Source organism: Calonectris borealis, unplaced genomic scaffold, assembly GCF_964195595.1.
Source record: "Calonectris borealis unplaced genomic scaffold, bCalBor7.hap1.2 HAP1_SCAFFOLD_322, whole genome shotgun sequence".
Taxonomy (NCBI): domain Eukaryota; kingdom Metazoa; phylum Chordata; class Aves; order Procellariiformes; family Procellariidae; genus Calonectris; species Calonectris borealis.
In genome coordinates this window covers 1-25,859 of record NW_027441704.1, presented here as the reverse complement: position 1 = coordinate 25,859, position 25,859 = coordinate 1, and the positions used below count along the sequence as shown (strand labels likewise).

The 25,859-nt window shown below is 71.4% G+C and overlaps 1 protein-coding gene across 1 annotated transcript; it reads left to right on the top strand.

Annotated features, from left to right (window-relative positions):
- Positions 1-1,543: 1,543 nt before the first annotated feature.
- PACS1 (phosphofurin acidic cluster sorting protein 1) lies at positions 1,544-23,797 on the top strand (the record flags this gene model as incomplete). Its single annotated transcript, XM_075139533.1, has 22 exons — positions 1,544-1,633; positions 1,718-1,843; positions 3,608-3,749; positions 4,829-4,920; positions 5,003-5,074; positions 5,181-5,240; positions 6,084-6,244; positions 8,553-8,628; positions 9,296-9,361; positions 9,886-9,986; positions 10,799-10,934; positions 12,097-12,213; positions 14,110-14,213; positions 14,645-14,799; positions 15,967-16,077; positions 16,289-16,391; positions 19,117-19,159; positions 19,776-19,818; positions 20,028-20,160; positions 20,504-20,718; positions 21,576-21,689; positions 22,192-23,797. Coding segments are annotated over 22 exons (2,373 nt in total), but the record flags the coding sequence as incomplete, so codon positions are not given.
- Positions 23,798-25,859: the final 2,062 nt, after the last annotated feature.

Below are 25,859 nucleotides of genomic sequence, written 5' to 3'. Positions count from 1 at the left end.
GTCCTGGGGCCTGCGGGGGTCCCAGGGCACAGGGGAGCAGGGCTTAGTCCTGGGGGGTCCCTGGGGCATAGGGGGGGCTGGGGCCTGGGGGGGTTCTGGGGCACAGGGGGGGACTGAGGTGGGGGAGGTCCTGGGGCCTGGGGGGGTCTCAGGGCACAGGGTGGGGGGGTCTCAGGTCCTGGGGCGTCCCAGGGCACAGGGGGGCTGAGGTGGGGGAGGGTCCTGGGGCCTGGGGGGTCCCTGGACATTGAGGGGGGGGGCACAAGTGGGGTCCCAGGGCACGGGGGAGCAGGGCTCAGTCCTGGGGGGTCCCTGGGGCACAGGGGGGGCTGGGGCCCAAGTGGGGTCCCTGGGTGCGGGGGAGCGGGGCTCAGTCCTGGGTGGTCCCTGGGGCGCAGGGGGGCCTGGGGCCTGGGTGGGGTCCCTGGGGCACACGGGGGACCAAGGTGGGGGGGGCCTGGGGCCTGGGGGGGTCCTCGGGGGGTGGGGGGGGCTGGACCTGGGGAGGTCCCGGGGCATGGGGGGGGCTGAGGTGGGGGGGGGGTCCCAGGGCACAGGGGGGTCCCAGGGCACGGGGGAGCGGGGCTCAGTCCTGGGGGGTCCCTGGGGCACAGGGGGGGCTGGGGTGGGGGGTGTCCCAGGGCACGGGGGGGCTGGGGCCCAAGTGGGGTCCCTGGGTGTGGGGGAGCAGGGCTCAGTCCTGGGGGGTCCCCGGAATACAGGGGGGGCTGGGGTGGGGGGGGTCTCGGGGCCTGGGGGGTCCCAGGGCACAGGAGGGGGGGCACAAGTGGGGTCCCTGGGTGCGGGGGAGCGGGGTTCAGTCCTGGGGGTCCCTGGGGTGCGGGGGGGTGCTGGGGCCTGGGGGGGGTCCCTGGGTGTGGGGGGGGCAGGGCAGAGAGGGTCCCGGGGGTCCCACGGGTGCCAGGCCTTGGGTGCTGGGTCCTTTAGGAGGGGTGGGGAGTCAGGGGGGTCCAGGGGGGGGCAGAGGGGTCCTGGGGGGGGGGGGTCCCATGGGGTGCCAGGCCTTGGGTGCTGGGGTCCTGGGGGTGGGGGAGGGGTCCTTGAGGGTCAAGGGGGTCCATGGGTGCCAGGGCTTGGGCCCTGGGGGGTCCCTGGGGGTCCCACAGGGTGCGGGGCATTGGAGGGGGGGGGCAGAGAAGGTGTTTTGGGGCTGCAGGCCTTGAGTGCTGGGTCCTTTTGGAGGGTGGGGGGGTCACTGGGGGTTTGGGGCGTCCTGGGGGGGCCATGGGGTGCCGGGCCTTGGGTGCTGGGTCCCTGAGGGGGGGATCCCTGGGGGTGAGAGCATCCTATAGGGTGCAGGGTGTGGGGGGGGGGCCCATGGGGTGCTGGGTCCCTGGGGCTCAGGGGGGTCCCTGTGGGGTGGGGGGGATCCAAACCCCCCCATTTCTGCTGAAGGGTGCTGTGGTACCCCCCAGAGTGGGGTGGGGTCCCCCTAGGGAATCTCCCCCCATGGGGTGCTGCCCCCCCGGGGGTATGTGCCCCCCTCGGGGGTACGCGCCCCCCCTAAACCCCCCCACCCCAGGGCTCCAAGCGGATCCTGCGATCCAACGAGATCCCCCTGCCGTCCGGCGGCGCCCCCGAGACCGAGCTCCAGCTCACCTTCTCCCTGCAGGTGAAGCACCCAGACCCCCCGCCCATGGGTGCTCCCCCACGGACACCCGGGTGCCTGACCCCCCCCCTTCGCCCCCCCCCGCAGTACCCCCACTTCCTGAAGCGCGACGCCAACCGCCTCCAGGTGATGCTGCAGCGGCGCAAGCGCTACAAGAACCGGACCTTCCTGGGCTACAAGACCCTGGCCGTGGGGCTCATCAACATGGCCGAGGTGGGGGCTGGGTGGGGGTCGGGGTGCTGGGGGGGGGGTCGGGGTGCTGGGGGTCCCTGGGGACCCGGGGGCCAAGGGGGGAGGGCGCCTCGGCACTTATGGGGGCTCTGTGGGGTTCATCAACGTGGCCGAGGTTCGTGCTGGGTGGGGGTCAGGGTGCTGGGGGGGGTGGTGGGGTTATTGATGTGGGCCGAGGTGGGGGCTGGGTGGGGGTCGAGGTGCTGGGGGGGGTGGTGGGGGTCCCTGGGTGCTGGGGGCCCGGGGGGGAGGGCGCCTCGGCACTTATGGGGGCTCTATGAGGGGTCATCAACGTGGCCGAGGTGGGGGCTGGGTGGGGGTCAGGGTGCTGGGGAGGTGCTGGGGTTATTGATGTGGGCCGAGGTGGGGGCTGGGTGGGGTCGGGGTGCTGGGGGGGGGTGGTGGGGGTCCCTGGGTGCTGGGGGCCCAGGGGGGAGGGTGCCCCAGCACTTATGGGGGCTCTATGGGGGGTCATCAATGTGGTCAAGGTGGGTGCTGGGGGGGGTGGTGGGGTTATTGATGTGGCCGAGGTGGGGGCTGGGTGGGGGTCGGGGTGCTGGGGGGGGGTGGTGGGGGTCCCTGGGTGCTGGGGGCCCAGGGGGGAGGGCGCCTCGGCACTTATGGGGGCTCTATGGGGCTCATCAACGTGGTCAAGGTGGGTGCTGGGGGGGTGGTGGGGTTGTTGATGTGGCCGAGGTGGGGGCTGGGTGGGGGTCGGGGTGCTGGGGGCGGGGGTCGGGGTGCTGGGGGTCCCTGGGTGCTGGGGACCTGGGGGGGAGGGTGCCCCAGCACTTATGGGGGCTCTATGGGGCTCATCAACGTGGTCAAGGTGGGTGCTGGGGGGGGTGGTGGGGTTATTGATGTGGCCGAGGTGGGGGCTGGGTGGGGGTCGGGGTGCTGGGGGTCCCTGGGTGCTGGGGGCCCAGGGGGGAGGGCGCCTCGGCACTTATGGGGGCTCTGTGGGGTTCATCAATGTGGCCGAGGTTCGTGCTGGGTGGGGGTCAGGGTGCTGGGGGGGGTGGTGGGGTTATTGATGTGGCCGAGGTGGGGGCTGGGTGGGGGTCGGGGTGCTGGGGGGGGGTGGTGGGGGTCCCTGGGTGCTGGGGGCCCAGGGGGGAGGGCGCCTCGGCACTTATGGGGGCTCTATGAGGGGTCATCAACGTGGCCGAGGTGGGGGCTGGGTGGGGGTCAGGGTGCTGGGGGGTGCTGGGGTTATTGATGTGGCCGAGGTGGGGGCTGGGTGGGGGTCGGGGTGCTGGGGGGGGGTGGTGGGGGTCCCTGGGTGCTGGGGACCCGGGGGGGCGGGCACCTTGGCACTTATGGGGGCTCTATGAGGGGCCATCAACGTGGCCGAGGTGGGTGCTGGGGGGGGTGCTGGGGTTATTGATGTGGCTGAGGTGGGTGCTGGGTGGGGGTCGGGGTGCTGGGGGGGGGTGTCGGGGTGCTGGGGGTCCCTGGGTGCTGGGGGCCCGGGGGGGAGGGCGCCTCGGCACTTATGGGGGCTCTATGAGGGGTCATCAACGTGGCCGAGGTGGGGGCTGGGTGGGGGTCGGGGTGCTGGGGGGGGGTAGTGGGGGTCCCTGGGTGCTGGGGGGCCTCATCAACGTGGCCGTTTGGGTGCTGGGTGGGGGTCCCCTGTGGACAGGACCACCCATGGCCCTGCAGGTGCCGTGGGTCAGCTCCCCCCGCCCCGGGCTGTGGGGCAGCTCCCGTGGGTGCTCCAGCTCCCCCGCCCCCCACCCATAGGTGCTGCAGCACCCCAGCGAGGGGGGGCTGGCGCTGGTGCTGCACCGGGCGGTGAAGGACGCGGCGGTGCCGGTGGCCGAGATCCGGGTGCACTCGCTCTCCAGCCAGCCCATCGACCACGAGGCCAAGGGCAAGCTCTCGGGTGCGGGCCTGGGCACCCCTGGGTGCTGGGGGGGGCACCTGTGGGTGCCGGGGCACCAGTGGGTGCTGGGGGGGGAGCTGGAAAACCTGGGACACCACTGGGTGCTGGGGCGGGGGGGGCTGGAAAACCTGGGACACCACATGGGTGCTGGGGGGGGCACCCGTGGGTGCTGGGGGGGGGCTGGAAAACCTGGGACACCACTGGGTGCTGGGGGGGGGCTGGAAAACCTGGGACACCACTGGGTGCTGGGGGGGGGGGGCACCCGTGGGTGCTGGGGGGGCACCTATAGGTGCTGGGGGGGCACCCGTGGGTGCTGGGGGGCGGCTGGAAAACCTGGGACACCATATGGGTGCTGGGGGGGGGGGGCACCCGTGGGTGCTGGGACACCACTGGGTGCTGGGGGGGGCGGTTGGAAAACCTGGGACACCACATGGGTGCTGGAGGGGGGCACCCGTGGGTGCTGGGGGGCGGCTGGAAAACCTGGGACACCATATGGGTGCTGGGGGGGGGGGGCACCCGTGGGTGCTGGGGGGACACCTATAGGTGCTGGGGGGGCACCCGTGGGTGCTGGGGCGGGGCTGGAAAACCTGGGACACCATATGGGTGCTGGAGGGGGGCACCCGTGGGTGCTGGGGGGGCACCTATAGGTGCTGGGGGGGGCACTCGTGGGTGCTGGGGAGGGCACCCGTAAGTGCTGGGGGGGCACCTGTGGGTGCTGGGGGGTCACCCGTGGGTGCTGGGGGGGCACCTATAGGTGCTGGGGGGGGCACTCGTGGGTGCTGGGGAGGGCACCCGTAAGTGCTGGGGGGGCACCTGTGGGTGCTGGGGGGCACCCGTGGGTGCTGGAGAGCACGTGGGGGAAGGGAAGGCACCCGCGGGCGTGGGAAAAGCGGGTGGGGGCAGCACCCGTGGGAATGGGGGCACCCACTGGAGGGGGACACCCGTGGGTGCAGGGAAGGGGCGAAGCTTCAGGAGCCTGAAGCTCCTGGGGCGGGCACCCCGGGGACTCCCCCACCTTTGGGTGCCCCCCCCCACCTTTGGGTGCCCCCCCCCCACCTTTGGGTGCTCCCCCACCCCAGATCGCTCCCCTGACATCGACAACTACTCGGAGGAAGAGGAGGAGAGCTTCTCCTCCGAGCAGGAGGGCAGCGACGACGCCCTGCACGGCCAGGTGGGTGCTGGGGACCCCCCCCCCCCCACCCTTGGGTGCCACCGTGGGTGCCACCCCACCCTGTCACCCGTGTCCCCCCCAGGACCTCTTCTACGAGGAAGAGGAGCTGCCCAAGGTGAAGAAGACGCGGAGGAAGCTGATGGCCTCCACCCGGGTGAGGGGGGCTGTGGGTGCCTGGGTGCTGGGGGGGGTGGGGAGGGGCCTGGTGGGTGCTGGGGGGGCACCCATGGGTGGCCCTGACCCCCCCGGTGTCCCCGCAGCAGCCCAATATCAAGCAGAAGTTCGTGGCCCTGCTCAAGAGGTTCAAGGTGTCGGAGGAGGTAGGAGCACCCGTGGGTGCTGCTGGGGGGGGGGGCGCCCGCCATCGGGGGTGCCCTGGGGACGGGGCACGGGGGGGGGGGGTGGTAGAGGGTGACGCGGGGTGACGTGGGGTGGCACAGGGGTGGTGGGGCTGGCAGGGGGTGACAGGGGTGTCCCGTGGCACCGTGGGGGTGGGGGGGGTGACGGGGTGTCCCATGGGCGTGGGGGGGGGGCAGGGGGTGACAGGGGTGTCCCGTGGCACTGTGGGGGTGGGGGGGGGTGACAGGGGGTGACAGGGGGTGACAGGGGTGTCCCGTGGCACCGTGGGGGTGGGGGGGTGACGGGGTGTCCCTGGCACCGTGGGGGTGGGGGGGTTGGGGGGGTGGCAGGGGTGTCCCGTGGCACTGGGGGGTGGGGGGGTGACGGGGTGTCCCTGGCACTGTGGGGGTGGGGGGGTGACGGGGTGTCCCGTGGCACCGTGGGGGTGGAGGGGTTGGGGGGGGTGGCAGGGGTGTCCCTGGCACCGTGGGGGTGGGGGGGTGGCAGGGGTGTCCCGTGGCACCGTGGGGGTGGGGGGGTGACGGGGTGTCCCTGGCACCGTGGGGGTGGGGGGGTGACGGGGTGTCCCATGGCACCGTGGGGGTGGGGGGGGTGGCAGGGGTGTCCCTGGCACCGTGGGGGTGGGGGGGGTGGCAGGGGTGTCCCTGGCACCGTGGGGGTGGGGGGGTGGCAGGGGTGTCCCGTGGCACCGTGGGGGTGGGGGGGTGACGGGGTGTCCCTGGCACCGTGGGGGTGGGGGGGTGACGGGGTGTCCCTGGCACCGTGGGGGGGTGGGGGTGCCCACGGTGCCCCGGGTGCCCCAGGTGGGCTTCGGGCTGGAGCACGTGTCCCACGCCCGCATGCGGGAGGTGGCCGAGGACCTGGACGAGCTCTACGACACCCTGGAGATCTTCAACCCCAGCGACAGCGGCGCCGACCTCGATGACACCGACAGCGTCCTCAGCACCCCGAAGCCCAAGCTGCGGTGAGGGGGGGCACCCAAGGGACCCAGGGCTGGGGTGTCCCCTCTGCCAGGTCCGGGGTGTCACCTTCCCCAGGTCTGGGGTGTCCCCTCCCCTGGGCGTCCCCCGGTTGAGGGACATGGCCATGGGCATGGTTGGTGTCACCTCCCCTGGATCTGGGGTGTCCCCTCCCCTGGGTGTCCCCCGGTTGAGGGACATGGCCATGGGCATGGTTGGTGTCACCTTCCCCAGGTCCGGGGTGTCACCTCCCCTGGGTCTGGGGTGTCCCCTCCCCTGGGTGTCCCCTCCCCTGGGTGTCCCCCGGTTGAGGGACATGGCCATGGGCATGGTTGGTGTCACCTTCCCCAGGTCCGGGGTGTCACCTCCCCTGGGTCTGGGGTGTCCCCTCCCCTGGGTGTCCCCTCCCCTGGGTGTCCCCCGGTTGAGGGACATGGCCATGGGCATGGTTGGTGTCACCTCCCCTGGATCTGGGGTGTCCCCTCCCCTGGGTGTCCCCCGGTTGAGGGACATGGCCATGGGCATGGTTGGTGTCACCTTCCCCAGGTCTGGGGTGTCCCCTCTGCCAGGTCTGGGGTGTCCCCTCCCCTGGGTCTGGGGTGTCCCCTCCCCTGGGTGTCCCCCAGCTGTGGGACATGGCTCTGGGGCGTCCCCACCCCCAGGTGACCCTGTGGCAGCAGTGCCCACCCTGTGTCCCCCTGTCCCAGTGCCACCAGTGTCCCCGTGTGTCCCTGTGTCCCAGTGCCACCAGTGTCCCCTTGTGTCCCCCTGTGTCCCAGTGCCATCAGCGTTCCCATGTCCTCACATCCCAGTGCCACCTGTATCCCCATGTCCCTGTGTCCCAGTGTCACCAGTGCCCACCATGTCCTCATGTCCCAGTGCCACCAGTGCCCCCCTGTATCCCCCTGTCCCAGTGCCACCAGTGCCCCCTTGTGTCCCCATGTCCCAGTGCCATCAGTGTTCCCATGTCCCCACATCCCAGTGCCAGCTGTATCCCCGTGTCCCAGTGCCACCAGTGCCCACCCATGTCCGCATGTCCCAGTGCCACCAGTGCCCACCCTGTGTCCCCGTGTCCCAGTGCCACCAGTGCCCCCTTGTGTCCCCATGTCCCAGTGCCATCAGTGTTCCCATGTCCCGACATCCCAGTGCCACCTGTATCCCTGTGTCCCAGTGCCACCAGTGCCCCCCTGTATCCCCCTGTCCCAGTGCCACCAGTGCCCCCTTGTGTCCCCATGTCCCAGTGCCACCACTACCCCCCTGTGTCCCCGTGTCCCAGTGCCACCAGTGCCCCCTTGTGTCCCCATGTCCCAGTGCCATCAGTGTTCCCATGTCCCCACATCCCAGTGCCATCTGTATCCCCATGTCCCTGTGTCCCAGTGTCACCAGTGCCCACCATGTCCTCATGTCCCAGTGCCACCAGTGCCCCCCTGTATCCCCCTGTCCCAGTGCCACCAGTGCCCCCTTGTGTCCCCATGTCCCAGTGCCATCAGTGTTCCCATGTCCCCACATCCCAGTGCCAGCTGTATCCCCTTGTCCCAGTGTCACCAGTGCTCACCCATGTCCGCATGTCCCAGTGCCACCAGTGCCCACCCTGTGTCCCCGTGTCCCAGTGCCACCAGTGCCTCCTTGTGTCCCCATGTCCCAGTGCCATCAGTGTTCCCATGTCCCCACATCCCAGTACACCTGTATCCACGTGTCCCAGTGCCACCAGTGTCCACCCCGTGTCCCAGTGCCACCAGTGCCCCCTTGTGTCCCCATGTCCCAGTGCCACCAGTGCCCCCTTGTGTCCCCATGTCCCAGTGCCATCAGTGTTCCCATGTCCCCACATCCCAGTGCTACCTGTATCCCTGTGTCCCAGTGCCACCAGTGCCCCCCTGTATCCCCCTGTCCCAGTGCCACCAGTGCCCCCTTGTGTCCCCATGTCCCAGTGCCACCAGCGTTCCCATGTCCCCACATCCCACTGCCACCTGTATCCCCATGTCCCTGTGTCCCAGTGTCACCAGTGCCCACCCTGTGTCCCCCTGTCCCAGTGCCACCAGTGTCCCCGTGTCCCCATGTCCCAGTGCCACCACTGCCCCCCTGTGTCCCCCTGTCCCAGTGCCACCAGTGTCCCCGTGTCCCCATGTCCCAGTGCCACCACTGCCCCCCTGTGTCCCCCTGTCCCAGTGCCACCAGTGTCCCCGTGTCCCCATGTCCCAGTGCCACCACTGCCCCCCTGTATCCCCCTGTCCCAGTGCCACCCATCTTCCTGTGCCCCAGTGCCCCCCGTGTCCCCTTGTCCCCCCCACCCATCGGTGTCCCTTGTCCCCACAGCCCCTTCTTCGAGGGACTCTCCCAGTCGAGCTCCCAGACGGAGATGGGCAGCCCGGGGCGCGAGGGGCCCCCCCCGGTCAGTGGGGGTCCCTGGGGTTACTGGGAGCACTGGGAGGGCTATGGGGGGGGTCTCCCAGCCCCTCATAGGGGGGCTGGGGGAGGGGGTTGGAGTCGGGGGGGCTGGGGGGGGGGTTTAGGGGGTCTGGGAGTGGAGGGGGGCAGGGAAAGTTGGGGGCAGGTGGAGTTATTGGGGTGCTGGGGGGCCTTGGGGGGGGGCCCTGGGTTAGGGGGGCTTGGGGGTTTAGGCGGGGTGGAAGGGTTTGGGGGGGCTTGAGGATTTGGGGGGGCACTGGGTTAGAGGGGCTTGGCGTTTGGGGGGGGGGCTGGGTGGCTTAGGGGGGGCTTGGGGTTTGGGGGGGCCCTGGGTTAGAGGGGCTTGGGGTTTGGGGGGGCCCTAGGTGGGTTAGAGGGGGTTTGGGGGGGCCCTAGGTGGGTTAGGGGGGCTTGGGGTTTGGAGGGGCCCTGGGTTAGAGGGGCTTGGGGTTTGGGGGGGGCCTGGGTGGGTTAGGGGGGCTTGGGGTTTTGGGGGCTCTGGGTGGGTTAGGGGGGGGCTTGGGGTTTGGGGTGGCCCTGGGTTAGAGGGGCTTTGGGTTTGGGGGGCCCTGGGAGGGTTAAGAGGGGGTTTAGGGGCACCCAGGTATTTGGGGGGGCTCTGGGGCCAAGCGCACCCCCTCTCCCCGCAGGCGGAGGCCGGGGCCAAGGGCGGCCGCAGACCCCCCGAGGAGGGGGGGCAGGACCCCGAGGGGCTGGTGAGGTTCCCCCCGACCCCCCGAGACCCCCCCAAAGGCTTGTGTCTCCCCTCCCCAACACCACCCAGTTGTGGGGTGCCCCCACCCCGACACCACCCCATTGTGGGGTGCCCCCCCCGCGATGCCACCCAGTTGTGGGGTGTCCCCCACCCTCCTTCCACCCTGTTTTGGGGTGTTCCCCCCATCCCAATACCACCCAATTGTGGGGTGCCCCCACCCTGATGCCACCCTGGCATGGGGTGTCCCCCCCACCCCACCCCAATGCCAGCCTGTTGTGGGGTGCCCCCCCCGATGCCACCCAGTTGTGATGTGCCCCCACCCCCATTTCACCCTGTTTTGGGGGGTGTCCCCCCCCCCCGATGCCACCCAGTTGTGGGGTGTCATCCCCCTCTCCTGATGCCACCCAGGTGTCCCCCCCCGATGCCACATAGTTGTGGGGTGCCCCCACCCTGATGCCACCCGTTTGTGGGGGGCCCCCCCCAGTTGTGGGGTGCCTGCAGCCCCCCCTTTCATCCCATGCACAGGACACCCGGGGGGACCCCGAGCCCCTGCCTGAGCCTGGGGGGGTCCCCGAGAAGCTGAAGACCCCCCTGAAGGGCAGCAAGGGGGAGGTGGCGTCACCCAGGTGAGGGCACCCTGGGGTGGGGGTCGGGGTCCTACAACACCCTGGCTTGTGTGTGGGGGTGGGATTTGGGGGCCCTAGGGGGGGTATTGGGGTCCCAGAGGGATTTGGGGTGGGTGGGTTTTGGGGTTCAGGGGGATATTTGGGGTCCCTGGAGGGGGGTATTGGGGTTTCTGCGTGGGTTGGGGTCCCTGGGAGGAAATGATGGGGGGTCCTGGGCAGTTTTGGGGTCCAAGGGGAGATTTGGGGTGTCTGGGGGGGTTATTGGGGTCCCTGGGTGGGAGGTTTTGGGGTCCCTGGGTGGGAAGGGGTCCTTGGAGGGGAGAGAAGTTGGGGTCCCAGGGGGACTTGGGCTCGGCAGGTGTTGGTGTTCTGGGTGGGGGGGGATGTGGGGTCCCTGGGGGGGGGATTTGGGGGTGATTTGGGGTCCCTGGGTGGGTTGGGGTCCCTGGGGGGGTTATTGGCGTCCCTGGGGGGGGGATTTGGGGTCCCTGGGTGGGTTGGGGTCCCTGGGGGGGGGGATTTGGGGGTGATTTGGGGTCCCTGGGTGGGTTGGGGTCCCTGGGTGGGTTGGGGTCCCTGGGGGGGGGATTTGGGGGTGATTTGGGGTCCCTGGGTGGGTTGGGGTCCCTGGGGGGGGATTTGGGGGTCCCTGGAGCAGTATTGGGGTCCCAGGGAGACTTGAGCTTGGCCGGGTGGGTGTCAGGGGTTGGGGTCCCAGAGGGACTTGGGCTCAGGGTGGGTGTCGGGGCTCTGGGTGGGGGGGGGTACTGGGGGCCCTGGGGATGCGGGGGTGCAGCGGGCGTGGCCGGCAGGGCGGACGGGGGGGCCCCCCCCGGGCGGGGCCGTCGGGGCACCCCCCTGCGGGAGCGGCAGCTCTCCCGGCCCCTGGGCGAGAGGAACAACAGCTCCGACAGCGAGCGCTCCCCCGACCTGCCCCACGGCGCCCAGGTGCCACCCGCCGCGGGCACGGGGGGCGCGGGGACACCGGGGGGGCGCGGGGACACCGGGGGACAGTGAGGGGCACGGGGACAGTGGGGGGCGTGGGGACGGTGGGGGGCATGGGGACAGTGGGGGGCAGGGGGACAGTGGGGTGCATGGGGGCACGGGGACAGTGGGGGGCGTGGGGGCATGGGGACAGTGGGGGGCATGGGGGCACGGGGACGGTGGGGGGCGTGGGGACAGTGGGGGGCATGAGGACAGTGGGGGGCATGGGAGGCACGGGGACAGTGGGGGGCATGGGAGGGAGGCACAGGGACAGTGGGGGACACGGGGACGGTGGAGGCACGGGGACGGTGGGGGGCAGGGGGACGGTGGGGGGCATGGGGACAGTGGGGGGCACAGGGGGCGTGGGGACAGTGGGGGGCGTGGGGACAGTGGGGGGCATGGGGACAGTGGGGGGCATGGGGGGCACGGGGACAGTGGGGGGCACGGGGACGGTGGGGGGCACGGGGGGCACGGGGACAGTGGGGGGCATGGGGGGCACGGGGACGGTGGGGGGCATGGGGACAGTGGGGGGCACGGGGGGCATGGGGACAGTGGGGGGCATGGGGGGCACGGGGACGGTGGGGGGCATGGGGACAGTGGGGGGCACGGGGGGCACGGGGACGGTGGGGGGCATGGGGACAGTGGGGGGCACGGGGGGCATGGGGACAGTGGGGGGGCACGGGGACAGTGGGGGGCACGGGGGGCACGGGGACAGTGGGGGACACGGGGACGGTGGGGGCACGGGGACAGTGGGGGGCATGAGGGGCATGGGGACGGTGGGGGACGCGGGGACAGTGGGGACAGTGGGGGGCATGGGAGGCACAGGGATACTGGGGGACAGTGGGGGGCACGGGGACAGTGGGGGACACCGGGGTGGGACCCCCCCAGGGGGCACCTTTGGGGGCAAGGGGACACCAGGGGGCATAAGGGGACATGGGGACACTGGGGTCCAGAGGGGGACGTGGGGATACTGGGGGGCAGGGGGACACCAGGATGGGCACGGCTGGGGGGCACTGGGGGGCACGGGGACACGTGGGGACACCGGGGGGTAGGGGGACACCAGGGGGCACCCACAGCCCATTGTCCCGCGGTGGCCACCCCCACCCATGGGTGCCCCCACCCGCAGGTGCCCCCCGCCGCGCCCCGCCGGGCGGTGTGGGAGCAGCTGGGCCAGGCCCTGGGCCCCGAGACGGGGCTGCCCGAGAGCGTCCTCCTCGTCAGCACCAGCGACTGGCAGGGGCAGGTGGGTGGGGGGCACCCGTGGGTGGGGGGGCACCCGTGGGTGGGGGAGGCACCCGTGGGTGGGGGGCACCAGGGGCTGGGGGGGGCACCCGGGGGAGGGGGGGGCACCTGTGGGTGAGGGGGCACCCTTGGGTGGGGGGGCACCCGTGGGTGGGGGGCACCCGTGGGTGGGGGGGGCACCCTTGGGTGGGGGGCACTCGTGGGTGGGGGGGGCACCTGGGGCTGGGGGCACCAGGGGCTGGGGGGTTCCCGTGGGTGGGGGGGGCACCCTTGGGTGAGGGGGCACCCTTGGGTGGGGGGCACCCGGGGGTGGGGGGGGGCACCCTTGGGTGGGGGGCACCCGTGGGTGGGGGGGGCACCCGGGGGAGGGGGGGGCACCCGTGGGTGGGGGGGGCACCCTTGGGTGGGGGGCACCAGGGGGTGGCATTGGGTGTGGAGGGCATCCGTGGGTGTTGGGAGCATTTGTGGGTTGGGGGGCACCCGTGGGTTGGGGGGCACCCGTGGGTTGGGGGGGGCACCCGTGGGGGGGAGGCACCCAGGGGTGGGGGGCACTGGGGGGCGTAGTAGCCGTTGGTGTTGGGAGCGTCCGTGGGTGTGGGTGGCACCCGTGGGTGAGGGGGTACCCATGGGGTGGGGGGGGCACCTGTGGGTTTGGGTGGTGGGTGACACGGGTGGGGAGTGATGGGTGCCCCCCGCAGCGGGTGGGGGGTCAGTGGGCGGGTGGGGGTCTGATGGGTGCCCCCCGCAGTGGGTGGGGGTCGGCGGGGGGGGTCTGACGGGTGCCCCCCGCAGCGGGTGGGGGTCTGACGGGTGCCCCCCGCAGTGGGTGGGGGTCGGCGGGGGGGGGTCTGACGGGTGCCCCCCGCAGCGGGTGGGGGTCGGCGGGGGGGGTCTGATGGGTGCCCCCCGCAGCGGGTGGGGGTCGGCGGGGGGGTCTGATGGGTGCCCCCCGCAGCGGGTGGGGGTCTGACGGGTGCCCCCCGCAGTGGGTGGGGGTCGGCAGGGGGGGTCTGACGGGTGCCCCCCGCAGTGGGTGGGGGTCAGCGGGTGGGGGTCTGACGGGTGCCCCCCGCAGCGGGTGGGGGTCGGCGGGGGGGTCTGACGGGTGCCCCCCGCAGCGGGTGGGGGTCTGACGGGTGCCCCCCGCAGTGGGTGGGGGTCGGCGGGGGGGGTCTGACGGGTGCCCCCCGCAGCGGGTGGGGGTCTGACGGGTGCCCCCCGCAGCGGGTGGGGGTCGGCGGGGGGGGGGTCTGACAGGTGCCCCCCGCAGCGGGTGGGGGTCGGCGGGGGGGGTCTGACGGGTGCCCCCCGCAGTGGGTGGGGGTCAGCGGGTGGGGGTCTGACGGGTGCCTCCCGCAGTGGGTGGGGGTCGGCGGGGGGGGTCTGACGGGTGCCTCCCGCAGCGGGTGGGGGTCAGCGGGTGGGGGTCTGACGGGTGCCCCCCGCAGCGGGTGGGGGTCAGCGGGTGGGGGTCTGACGGGTGCCCCCCGCAGTGGGTGGGGGTCGGCGGGGGGGGTCTGACGGGTGCCCCCCGCAGCGGGTGGGGGTCTGACGGGTGCCCCCCGCAGCGGGTGGGGGTCGGCGGGGGGGGTCTGACGGGTGCCCCCCGCAGTGGGTGGGGGTCGGCGGGGGGGGGGTCTGACAGGTGCCCCCCGCAGCGGGTGGGGGTCGGCGGGGGGGGTCTGACGGGTGCCCCCCGCAGCGGGTGGGGGTCAGCGGGTGGGGGTCTGACGGGTGCCCCCCGCAGTGGGTGGGGGTCGGCGGGGGGGGTCTGACGGGTGCCCCCCGCAGCGGGTGGGGGTCTGACGGGTGCCCCCCGCAGCGGGTGGGGGTCGGCGGGGGGGGTCTGACGGGTGCCCCCCGCAGCGGGTGGGGGTCTGACGGGTGCCCCCCGCAGTGGGTGGGGGAGCTGCTGCAGGCGCAGGGGCAGGCGCTGGTGGGCACCGCAGGGGGGGAGCTGCAGGCCGTGCTCTCCGCCGTCCTCACCCGCATCCAGAGATTGTGAGTGGCCACCCGTGGGTGCCCCCCCGGGTGCCCCCCGTCCCCTCGGGTCCCCCCCCATCCCCCTCTGTCCCCTCCCATCCCCCTCCTGGCCCCCGGGTCCCCTCGCGTCCCCCTCCATGTTCCCCTCCAGGGTGCTCCCCCCGCCCACGCCCCCTCCCCAGGGTGTCCCCCCCCACCCATGGGTGCTCCCACCACCACCTCCCTCTGGGTGCTCCCCCCCACACCCTGGGTGCTCCCCCCCACCTATGGCCCACTCAGGGGTGCTCCCCCCACCCACGCCCCCTCCCCAGGGTGTCCCCCCACCCACGCCCACCCAGGCGTCCTCCCCCACCCCCAACCCCCACCCCCCTGGGGCCACCTCCATCCCATGGGTGCCCTCCGGGGGTGGGTGTCCCCCCCACTCACCCCCCACCCGTGTTCCCCCCCAGCTGCAATTGCTCGGCGCTGCCCCCCCGGGCAGTGAAGGTGGTGGCCGTGGGTGGGGCCGGGTACCACAGCACCCTCCTGCGCTGCTTCGTCCGGCACCTGGGTGCCAAGAGCCCCGAGTGGCTGGGCTACCTCCGCTTCCTCCTCGTGCCCCTCGGTACGGCACCCGTGGGGCACCCACAGGGCACCCATGGGCCACCCATGGCACCCACGGGCACCCACAGGGCATCAGGGAGCTGGGCTGGGGGTCCCCAGGGGCTGGGCTACCTCCGCTTCCTCCTCGTGCCCCTCGGTACGGCACCCGTGGGGCACCCACAGGGCACCCATGGGCCACCCATGGCACCCACGGGCACCCACGGCACCTGTGGGCACCCACAGGGCATCAGGGAGCTGGGCTGGGCAGGGGGTCCCCAGGGGCTGGGCTACCTCCGCTTCCTCCTCGTGCCCCTCAGTACGGCACCCGTGGGGCACCCACAGGGCACCCATGGGCCACCCATGGCACCCGTGGGGCACCCACGGCACCTGTGGGCACCCACGGGACATCAGGGAGCTGGGCTGGGCAGGGGGTCCCCAGGGGCTGGGCTACCTCCGCTTCCTCCTCGTGCCCCTCGGTACGGCACCCGTGGGGCACCCACAGGGCACCCACAGGGCACCCACAGCACCCGTGGGGCACCCACAGGACATCAGGGAGCTGGGCTGGGCAGGGGGGTCCCCAGGGGCTGGGCTACCTCCGCTTCCTCCTCGTGCCCCTCAGTACGGCACCCACAGGGCACCCATGGGGCACCCATGGGCCACCCATGGCACCCACGGGCACCCATGGGGCACCCACAGGGCACCCACAGCACCCGTGGGGCACCCACAGGACATCAGGGAGCTGGGCTGGGCAGGGGGTCCCCAGGGGCTGGGCTACCTCCGCTTCCTCCTCGTGCCCCTCGGTACGGCACCCGCAGGGCACCCACAGGGCGCCCATGGGCCACCCATGGCACCCACGGGCACCCACAGGGCATCAGGGAGCTGGGCAGGGGGTCCCCAGGGGCTGGGCTACCTCCGCTTCCTCCTCGTGCCCCTCAGTACGGCACCCACAGGGCACCCATGGGGCACCCATGGGCCACCCATGGCACCCACGGGCACCCATGGGGCACCCACAGGGCACCCACAGCACCCGTGGGGCACCCACAGGCACCTATGGGGCACCTGGAGCACTCATAGCACCCACAGGGCACCCCCAGGGGCATTAACGGGGGGGGGGGTCAGGCTGACACCTGGGACAGGTGGGTGCCGTGCCCAGCGGTGGGGGGTCCCTGTCACCCGCTGTCACCCGCAGGCACCCACCCGGTGGCGCAGTACCTGGGCTCGGTGGACGGGCGCTACGGGGCCGCCTTCCTCGACCCCCCCTGGCGGGAGCTCTTCGGGCGCAGCGAGCCCCCCCCCACCGGTAAGCGGGCACCCAGCACCCATGGGTCCCACCAGGCCCCCTGGGGTGGCTCGGGGTGGTGGCACCCATCCCCTTGGCATCGCCACCCTGGGGACACCCCGTCGTGGGATGGGGTTCTGGGGGGGGGGGCCACACCCGTGAGAGCACCCAAGGGTGGGTGTCCCTGGGGCGATGGGGCACCCATGGGTGCTGCCCCCATGGGCGCCCACAGAGCCCTTCAACGTGGTGGGACGGATCCTGGCGTACGTGGCGGGTGCTGGGGCCACCCACCCGCTGCCGGTGGCCGAGGCCATGCTCACCTGCAAGCACAAGTTGTGAGTGGGGACAGGGACGTGGGACGTGGGGACGGTGGCCTGGGACATGGGGACGTGGGGACAATGGTGTGGGACACGGGGGCGGTGGCTTGGGACATGGGGACGGTGGCCTGAGACACGGGGACGTGGGGACAGTGGTGTGGGACATGGAGAGGATGGCATGGGGACAGTGGCCTGGGACACGGGGACATGGGGACGGTGGCCTGGGACGTGGGGACATGGGGACGGTGGTGTGGGATATGGGGACGGTGGCCTGGGACATGGAGAGGACGGCATGGGGACATGGGGATGGTGGCCTGGGACATGGGGACACGGGGACGGTGGCCAGGGACATGGGGACGGTGGTGTGGGACATGGGGACGGTGGCCTGGGACACGGGGACATGGGGACGGCGGTGTGGGACGTGGGGACGGTGGCCTGGGACACGGGGACAGTGGCCTGGGACATGGGGACATGGGGACAGTGGTGTGGGACATGGGGACGGTGGCCTGGGACATGGGGACATGGGGACAGTGGTGTGGGATATGGGAACAGTGGCCTGGGACATGGAGAGGACAGCATGGGGACATGGGGACGGTGGCGGGGGACACAGGGACGGTGGCCTGGGACATGGAGAGGACAGCATGGGGACATGGGGACGGTGGCCTGGGACATGGGGACATGGGGACAATGGCCTGGGATGTGGGGACGGTGGCCTGGGATTCAGGGACAATGACATGGGACATTGGGATGGTGGCCTGGGACATGGGGACAGTGGTGTGGGACACGGGGACGGTGGCCTGGGACATGGAGAGGACGGCATGGGGACGTGGGGACGGTGGCCTGGGACATGGGGACGTGGGGACGGTGGTGTGGGACATGGGGACGGTGGCCTGGGACTCGGGGACAATGACATGGGACATTGGGATGGTGGCCTGGGACATGGGGACATGGGGACAGTGGTGTGGGACACGGGGACGGTGGCCTGGGACATGGAGAGGACAGCATGGGGACATGGGGACGGTGGCCTGGGACATGGGGACATGGGGACGGTGGCCTAGGACTTGGGGATGAGGACCTGGGACACAGGGACAATGGTTGGGACATGGGGACAGCGGTGTGGGGAGGGACGTAGGGGTGGTGGCATGGGGACAATGGCCTGGGACGTGGGGACGGTGGCCTGGGACATGGGGACATGGGGACAGTGGTGTGGGACACGGGGACGGTGGCCTGGGACATGGAGAGGACGGCATGGGGACATGGGGACGGTGGCCTGGGACATGGGGACACGGGGACGGTGGCTTGGGACACGGGGACGGTGGCCAGGGACGTGGGGACAGTGGTGTGGGACACGGGGACGGTGGCCTGGGACATGGAGAGGACGGCATGGGGACATGGGGACGGTGGCCTGGGACACGGGGACACGGGGACGGTGGCTTGGGACACGGGGACGGTGGCCAGGGACGTGGGGACAGTGGTGTGGGACACGGGGACGGTGGCCAGGGACGTGGGGACAGTGGTGTGGGACATGGGGATGGTGGCCTGGGACATGGAGAGGACGTCATGGGGACATGGGGACGGTGGCCTGGGACACGGGGACACGGGGACGGTGGCTTGGGATGTGGGGACGGTGGCCTGGGATTCAGGGACAATGACATGGGACATTGGGATGGTGGCCTGGGACATGGGGACAGTGGTGTGGGACACGGGGACGGTGGCCTGGGACATGGAGAGGACGGCATGGGGACGTGGGGACGGTGGCCTGGGACATGGGGACGTGGGGACGGTGGTGTGGGACATGGGGACGGTGGCCTGGGACTCGGGGACAGTGGTGTGGGACATGGGGACGGTGGCCTGGGACACGGGGACGGTGGCCAGGGACGTGGGGACAGTGGTGTGGGACATGGGGACGGTGGCCTGGGACATGGGGACAGTGACATGGGACATTGGGATGGTGGCCTGGGACTCGGGGACAGTGACATGGGACACGGGGACGGTGGCCTGGGACATGGAGAGGACGGCATGGGGACATGGGGACGGTGGCTGGCCTGGGAATGGGGACATGGGGACGGTGTCCTAGGACTTGGGGATGAGGACCTGGGACACAGGGACAATGGTTGGGACATGGGGACAGCGGTGTGGGGAGGGACGTAAGGGTGGTGGCATGGGGACAATGGCCTGGGACGTGGGGACGGTGGCCAGGGACATGGGGACGTGGGGACGGTGGCCTGGGACATGGGGACGTGGGGACAGTGGTGTGGGACACGGGGACGGTGGCCTGGGACTCGGGGACAGTGACATGGGACATAGGGATGGTGGCCTGGGACATGGGGACACGGGGACGGTGGCCTGGGACATGGGGACGGTGGCCAGGGACGTGGGGACAGTGGTGTGGGACATGGGGACGGTGGCCTGGGACTCGGGGACAGTGACATGGGACATTGGGATGGTGGCCTGGGACATGGGGACATGGGGACAGTGGTGTGGGACACGGGGACGGTGGCCTGGGACATGGGGACATGGGGACATGGGGGTGGTGGCCTGGGACGTGGGGACAGTGGTGTGGGGACATCAGCAGGGGACATGGGGGTGCTGACATAGGTTGGGGACACTCCCCTGGGGACGCTGGCGTGGGGACATCGGTGCATGGGGACAAGTGTGAGATGGGTGCAGGACAGGGTGACGCTGGCGTGGGGCAGTGGCACGTGGGGACAGGCCACCCCTGATGTCCCCTCTCTGTCCCCAGCCCGGACGAGGACTCGTACCAGAAGTTTGTGCCCTTCGTGGGGGTGAGCCTGGCACGGGTGACACCGGGTGACACCGGGGGTGGGGACACTGTCCCTGGGGCTGGGGTGGCACTGGGTGACACAGGGTGGCACCGGGTGGGGGGGACCTGATCCCTGTGTCAAGGGTGACACAGGGTGGCACCAGACGGGGGGTCCTGGTTCTCAGGGCAGGGGTGGCACTGGGTGACACGGGGTGACATCGGGTATGGGGACGCCATCCCTGGGGCAGGGGTGGCACCGGGTGACAGGAGGTGGCACTGGGTGGGGGGAACCGGTCCCCAGGGCCAGGGTGGCACTGGGTGACATGGGGTGGCACTGGGGAGGGACACAGTCCCCAGGGCCAGGGTGGCACTGGGTGACACGGGGTGGCACTGGGGAGGGACACGGTCCCCAGGGCCAGGGTGGCACTGGGTGACATGGGGTGGCACTGGGTGGGGGGAACCGGTCCCCAGGGCCAGGGTGGCACTGGGTGACACGGGGTGGCACTGGGTGGGGGGAACCGGTCCCTGTGGCAGGGGTGGCACCAGGTGACCCCGTGGGTGGCACTGGGGTGTCCCCGGGATGGGGTGCCCCCAGGGTGTCCCCAGGGTGTCCCCTGCAGCTGCACCCTTGCCCGCAGGTGGTGAAGGTGGGGCTGGTGGAGGACCCCCCCGCGGCTCCGGGTAGGTGGGTGCCCCCGGGGCACCCCGGGGTGCTGTCACCCCCCTCCCCACGTCCCCTCTGGCTCCTCTGTCCCCTGTGCCCCCACCCAAGGGGGCACCCTGGGGTCCTGCCCCCACCCGGGGCGGCACCTTGGGGTCCTGCCTCCACCCAGGGGGGCACCCTGGGGTCCTGCTCCCCCCCCCGTGTCCCTGAGTGGGTGCCCCCACAGGTGACGGTGACGAGGTGCCCACCCTGAGCCTGGCGGTCCCCTCCACCTCCCCCCCGGGGGGGCCCGGGGTGCCCCGCGAGGCCGCAGCCACCCCCCCGGCGTCACCCTCCATGGCTGCCGCCAGCACCCCGGGGTGAGCGATGCCGGACGCCTGGGTCCCTGGGGGGGGGCACCCGCACGCCTGGGTCCCTGGCGGGGGGGCACCCGCACGCCTGGGTCCCTGGGGGGGGGCACCCGCACGCCTGGGTCCCTGGGTGGGGGGGCACCCACATGGCTGGGTCCCTGGGTGGGGGGGGCACCCGCACGGTTGTGTCCCTGGGTGGGGGGGCACCCATGTGCTGGGGTCCTGGGTGGGGGGGCACCTGTAAGCCTGGATGTCTGGGTGGGGGGGCACCCACACGCCTGGGTCCTGGGTGGGGGGCACCTGGACGCCTGGGTCCCCCCCCCCCCCCGCCCAAGCCAAGGTCTCCCCGCAGCTCCTCGGGGGACGCGCTGGGGCTGCAGGTGGATTACTGGGGGGCACCCATGGGTGCCGAGCGGCGGCGCGAGGGGGAGCGGCGCGAGGGGGGGGCCAAGACCAGCCTGCGCGGGACCTTCCGCTCCCTCCACGTCTCCCGCCTGCCCGGCCCCGGGGACCCCCCCGGGAGCACCCTGGCCATGACCCTCGTCACCCGCGAGAAGAACAAGAAGGGTGAGGGGGGGCACCCTTGGGTGGGGGCACTGAGGGCGGCCTTAGGGGGGCGGTGGGTGGGGGGATAGGTGGGGGGCATGGGTGGGCAGCCAGGGGTGGGTGTTGGGGGGGAAATTGGCACCCAGGGGCGGGCACCCAAGGGTGGGTGTCAGGGGGGATCGGGCACCCAAGGGTGGGTGTTGGGGGGCAATTGGCACCTAGGGGTGGATGTCAGGGGGGATCAGGCACCCAGGGGTGGGCACCCAGGGGTGGGTGTCAGGGGGGATCAGGCACCCAGGGGTGGGCACCCAGGGGTGGGTGTCAGGGGGGATCAGGCACCCAGGGGTGGCACCCAAGGGTGGGTGTTGGGGGGCAATTGGCACCCAGGGGTGGGCACCCAAGGGTGGGTGTTGGGGGGCAATTGGCACCCAGGGGTGGCACCCAGGGGTGGGTGTCAGGGGGGATCAGGCACCCAGGGGTGGGCACCCAAGGGTGGGTGTTGGGGGGCAATTGGCACCCAGGGGTGGGCACCCAAGGGTGGGTGTTGGGGGGCAATTGGCACCCAGGGGTGGGTGTTGGGGGATTTGGGGGTGAGCACCCAAAGGTGGGTGTCAGGGGGTAATTGAGTACCCGAGGGTGGGTGTCAGGGGGGATTTGGGGATGTTGGGGGGGGGGGGGTCGGGGTGGGCCCCCAAGGATGGGCACCCATGGAGTATGAGGGTGGGCGAGGGCACTGGGGGGGGTGTCATGGGGTGGTCTTCACGGGTGGGCGCACCCCGGGCCACCTCTGTCCCTTGCGGAGGAGCCGACGCCCAGCACCGTAGGTGCCCCCCACCCTTGGGTGCCCCCCACCCATGGGTGCTGACGGGTGCCGGCAGTGCCCACCCTCTTCCTGAGCAAGCGCCCGCGGGAGCCCGACTCCAAGAGCCTCGTGGTGGAGGGCATCACCCGCCTGATCTGCTCCCCCCGGCAGCCCCCCGCCCTGCTCACTGGTGGGTGGGGGGCACCCATGGGTGGGGGGCACCCAGGGGTGGGGGTGAGCACCCGGTGGTGGGGGGCACCCAAGGGTGGAGGGAATCACTCACCTCATCTGCAGCCCCCTGGCAGCCCACAGCCCTGCTCGTGGGTGGGAGAGGCATCCGAGGGTGGGGGGCACCCAAGGGTGGGGGGCGCCCACGGGTGGGGGGGCACCCAAGGGTGGTGGTGGGGGCACTGTTGTGGTTCTGGGAACCCCAAGGGACATTTGGGGGTACAGAAGCCCTTAGGGGTGCAGGCACCCCCCCCACCCCACCCACTGCTGGGACATGGGTGGGCACCCAAGGGTGGGGGGTGTTTTCCCCGGGGGGCGGGGGGGGGGGGGATCCCCCAGCTCTTGCTTCTCATGGTGCCAAGTGCTGGGTGCCCGCGGGGGGGGCGGGGGGGGTGTCTGCTGGGTGCCGGGGGGGGGTGGGGGTGTCGGATGGGGGGGGGTCCCATGGGTGCTGTCTCCCGCAGTGACGGTGGATGGCACCCAGTGGGACGACATCAAGTTCTTCCAGCTGGCGGCGCAGTGGCCGTCCCACGTCAAGCACTTCCCCGTCGGCCTCTTCGGCACCAAAGCCCCCTGAGCCCCCACCCATGGGTGCCGCCCCCCCACCCACGGGTGCCCCCACCGCGGGGGGGGAGGGGGGGTGTGTGTGTGTCACCCTGCTGGGACACCCACTGCTTCTGCAGCATTGCCCTGCCACCCGCCCCTGGGCACCCATGGGTGTCAGGGGCTGCCCCAGTGCCAGCTACATCCACCCTGTGAGCACCCATGGGTGCTGGGACCCCCCCGAGTGCCAGTGCCACCCACCCCTGGGCACCTATGGGTGTCAGGTGCCACGCACCCTAGGAGCACCCATGGGTGCTGTGACCCCCCCAAGTGCCAGCGTCACCCACCCCTGGGCACCTATGGGTGTCAGGTGCCATGCACCCTAGGAGCACCCATGGGTGCTGTGACCTCCCCAGTGCCAGCGCCACCCACCCCTGGGCACCCATGGGTGTCAGGTGCCACGCACCCTAGGAGCACCCATGGGTGCTGGGACCTCCCCAGTGCCAGCGCCACCCATCCTTGGGCACCCATGGGTGTCAGGTGCCACGCACCCTAGGAGCACCCATGGGTGCTGTGACTCCCCCAGTGCCAGTGCCACCCACCCCTGGGCACCCATGGTTGTCAGGTGCCACCCACCTAGGAGCACCCATGGGTGCTGGGACCGCCCCGAGTGCCAGTGCCACCCACCCCTGGGCACCCATGGTTGTCAGGTGCCGCGCACCCTAGGAGCACCCATGGGTGCTGGGACACCACTCCCCCCCAGTGCCAGCACCACCCACCCCTGGGCACCCACGGGTGCCACCCACCCTAGGAGCACCCATGGTTGTTGGGGGCTGCCCCAGTGCCAGTGCCATTCACTCCAAGTGCACCCATGGGTGCTGGGATGCCTCAGCACCGCTGCCATCCACCCTGCAAGCACCCGTGGGTGTCGGGGACCCTGCCAGTGCCACTGCCAGCCACTCCAAGTGCACCCATGGTGCTGAGGCCACCCAAGTGCCACTGCCACCTGCCCAGTGAGCACCCATAGGTGCTGAGACTCCCCAGCACCCTCATCACCCACCCCACAAGCACCCATGGGTGCAGAGACCCCACCCCAGCACCCTCATCACCCACTCCACAAGCACCCATGGGTGCAGAGACCCCCCCCCTCACCACCCACCCCACAAGCACCCATGGGTGCAGAGACCCCCCCCCCAGCACCCTCACCACCCACCCCACAAGCACCCATGGGTGCTGAGACCCATGTGTGCCCACCCAGGGCGGACCAGGTGTCCCATCCCCCCCATCTCAGTGCCAAACCTGGGTGGGGGGCTCAGCACCCGCCCCTCCCCCGCCTCGCACGCGCACACCCGCCCCCACCCATCCTCGTGCCAAAGGGGGGGGATGGGAGCCAGCACCCTGCCCACCCCCAGCTTGAACCCAGCACCCCCCACCCGACACCCAGTGCCCCTCCCCCCCAGCCCACCCTTGGGTGCGTGGGGGGAGGGGTCATTCGTGGGTGCCAATAAACGACTGTGGGACCGTGGAGCCGCGTGGTGAGAGCGCCCCTCCCCCACCCTGGGTGCCCGGACACCAGGGTCCCCCCGTGCCCCTCCCCCGCCCTGGGTGCCCGGACACCAGGGTCCCCCCGTGCCCCTCCCCCGCCCTGGGTGCCCGGACACCAGGGTCCCCCCGTGCCCCTCCCCCACCCTGAGTGCCCGGACACCAGGGTCCCCCCGTGCCCCTCCCCCGCCCTGGGTGCCCGGACACCAAGGTCCCCCCGTGCCCCTCCCCCACCCTGGGTGCCCGGACGCCGGGGGTTCCCCGTGCCCCTCCCCCACCCTGAGTGCCCGGACACCAGGGTCCCCCGTGCCCCTCCCCCACCCTGGGTGCCGGGACACCAGGGTCCCCCTGTGCCCCTCCCCCACCCTGAGTGCCCGGATGCCGGGGGTCCCCCGTGCCCCTCCTCCACTCTGGGTGCCCGGACGCCGGGGGGGTCCCCCTGTGCCCCTCCCCCACCCTGAGTGCCCGGACGCCGGGGTCCCCCCGTGCCCCTCCCCCACCCTGGGTGCCCGGGGTCCCCCCTGCGCACACGTGTGTGGCGGGGGGGTGGGGGGTGGTGGTGTGCACACTGAGGGCCCACGCCTTGCACACGCCTCGCACACGCCTCGCACACGCATCTCGGACACCTCACACGCCTCGTACGCGCCTGGCACACGCCACACACCTTGCACACGCCTCGCACACGCCTCGCACGCCTCACACCCAGGTCTCAGGCCTTGCACACGCCTCGCCCACGCCTCACACACGCACCTCAGGCCTTGCACACGCCTCGCACATGTGACCTCCACCTTGCACACGCCTCACACCCGTCGCACGCGTGACGGGCTCATGGCGCCGGCGTTGCACGCGCACGCCCTTTGCACACGCGTGGCGCACCCGTCACGCGTGCTCGCAGACCGCAACCAAAACCTGGCACAGCCGGTGCTTGCACGTAACACACGTGTTGCGCGCCCGTGGCTCACGCGCTGCAGCACCGTTGCACACGCGTGGCACACCGGGTGCTTGCCCACCACACACGCATCGCACACGCCTCACGCCTGTTTGGCACGCCTGGCGCGCATTGGTTGCTCGCACCTTGCCAGGCCACGGTACGGGTATTGCACACGCGTGGCGCATGCCTTGCACGCCTGTTGTGCGCTCACCGCTCCCGCCTTGCACACGCCTCACTCCCGTTTTGCACGCCTGTTGTGCACGCGCTGCCAGGTCACAGGACACGCATTGCACACGCATGGCACATGCCTTGCACATCTGATGTGCACTCGCTGCCGGACCACAGCACACGCCTCGCACATGCATCGTGCACACTTTGCACACTGGTTATGCACTAATTGGAGAGCCACAGCACACGCATCGCACACGCATCGCACACGCATCGCACATGCCTTGCACACTTGTGCACTCACTGCTGAGCCACAGAACATGCATTGTACATACATTGCACACGCCTTGCACACCTGTTGTGCACACCTGGCAAGGCCGGAGTCCACGCCTCGCGCACGCATCGTGCACGCCTTGCACACCCGTTGTGCACTAATTGCTGGGCCACAGCACACGCATTGCACACACATTGCACAGGCGTTGCACACACATTGCACACGCATTGCACATACATTGCACATGCATTGCACACGCATTGCACACGCATTGCACAGGCATTGCACATACATTGCACATGCATTGCACATACATTGCACACGCATTGCACAGGCGTTGCACACACATTGCACACGCATTGCACACGCATTGCACATACATTGCACACGCATTGCACACACATTGCACAGGCGTTGCACACACATTGCACACGCATTGCACAGACATTGCACATGCATTGCACACGCATTGCACAGGCATTGCACACGCATTGCACATGCATTGCACATACATTGCACACGCATTGCACAGGCGTTGCACACACATTGCACACGCATTGCACATACATTGCACACGCATTGCACAGACGTTGCACACACATTGCACGCGCATTGCACACACATTGCACATACATTGCACACGCATTGCACACACATTGCACACGCATTGCACA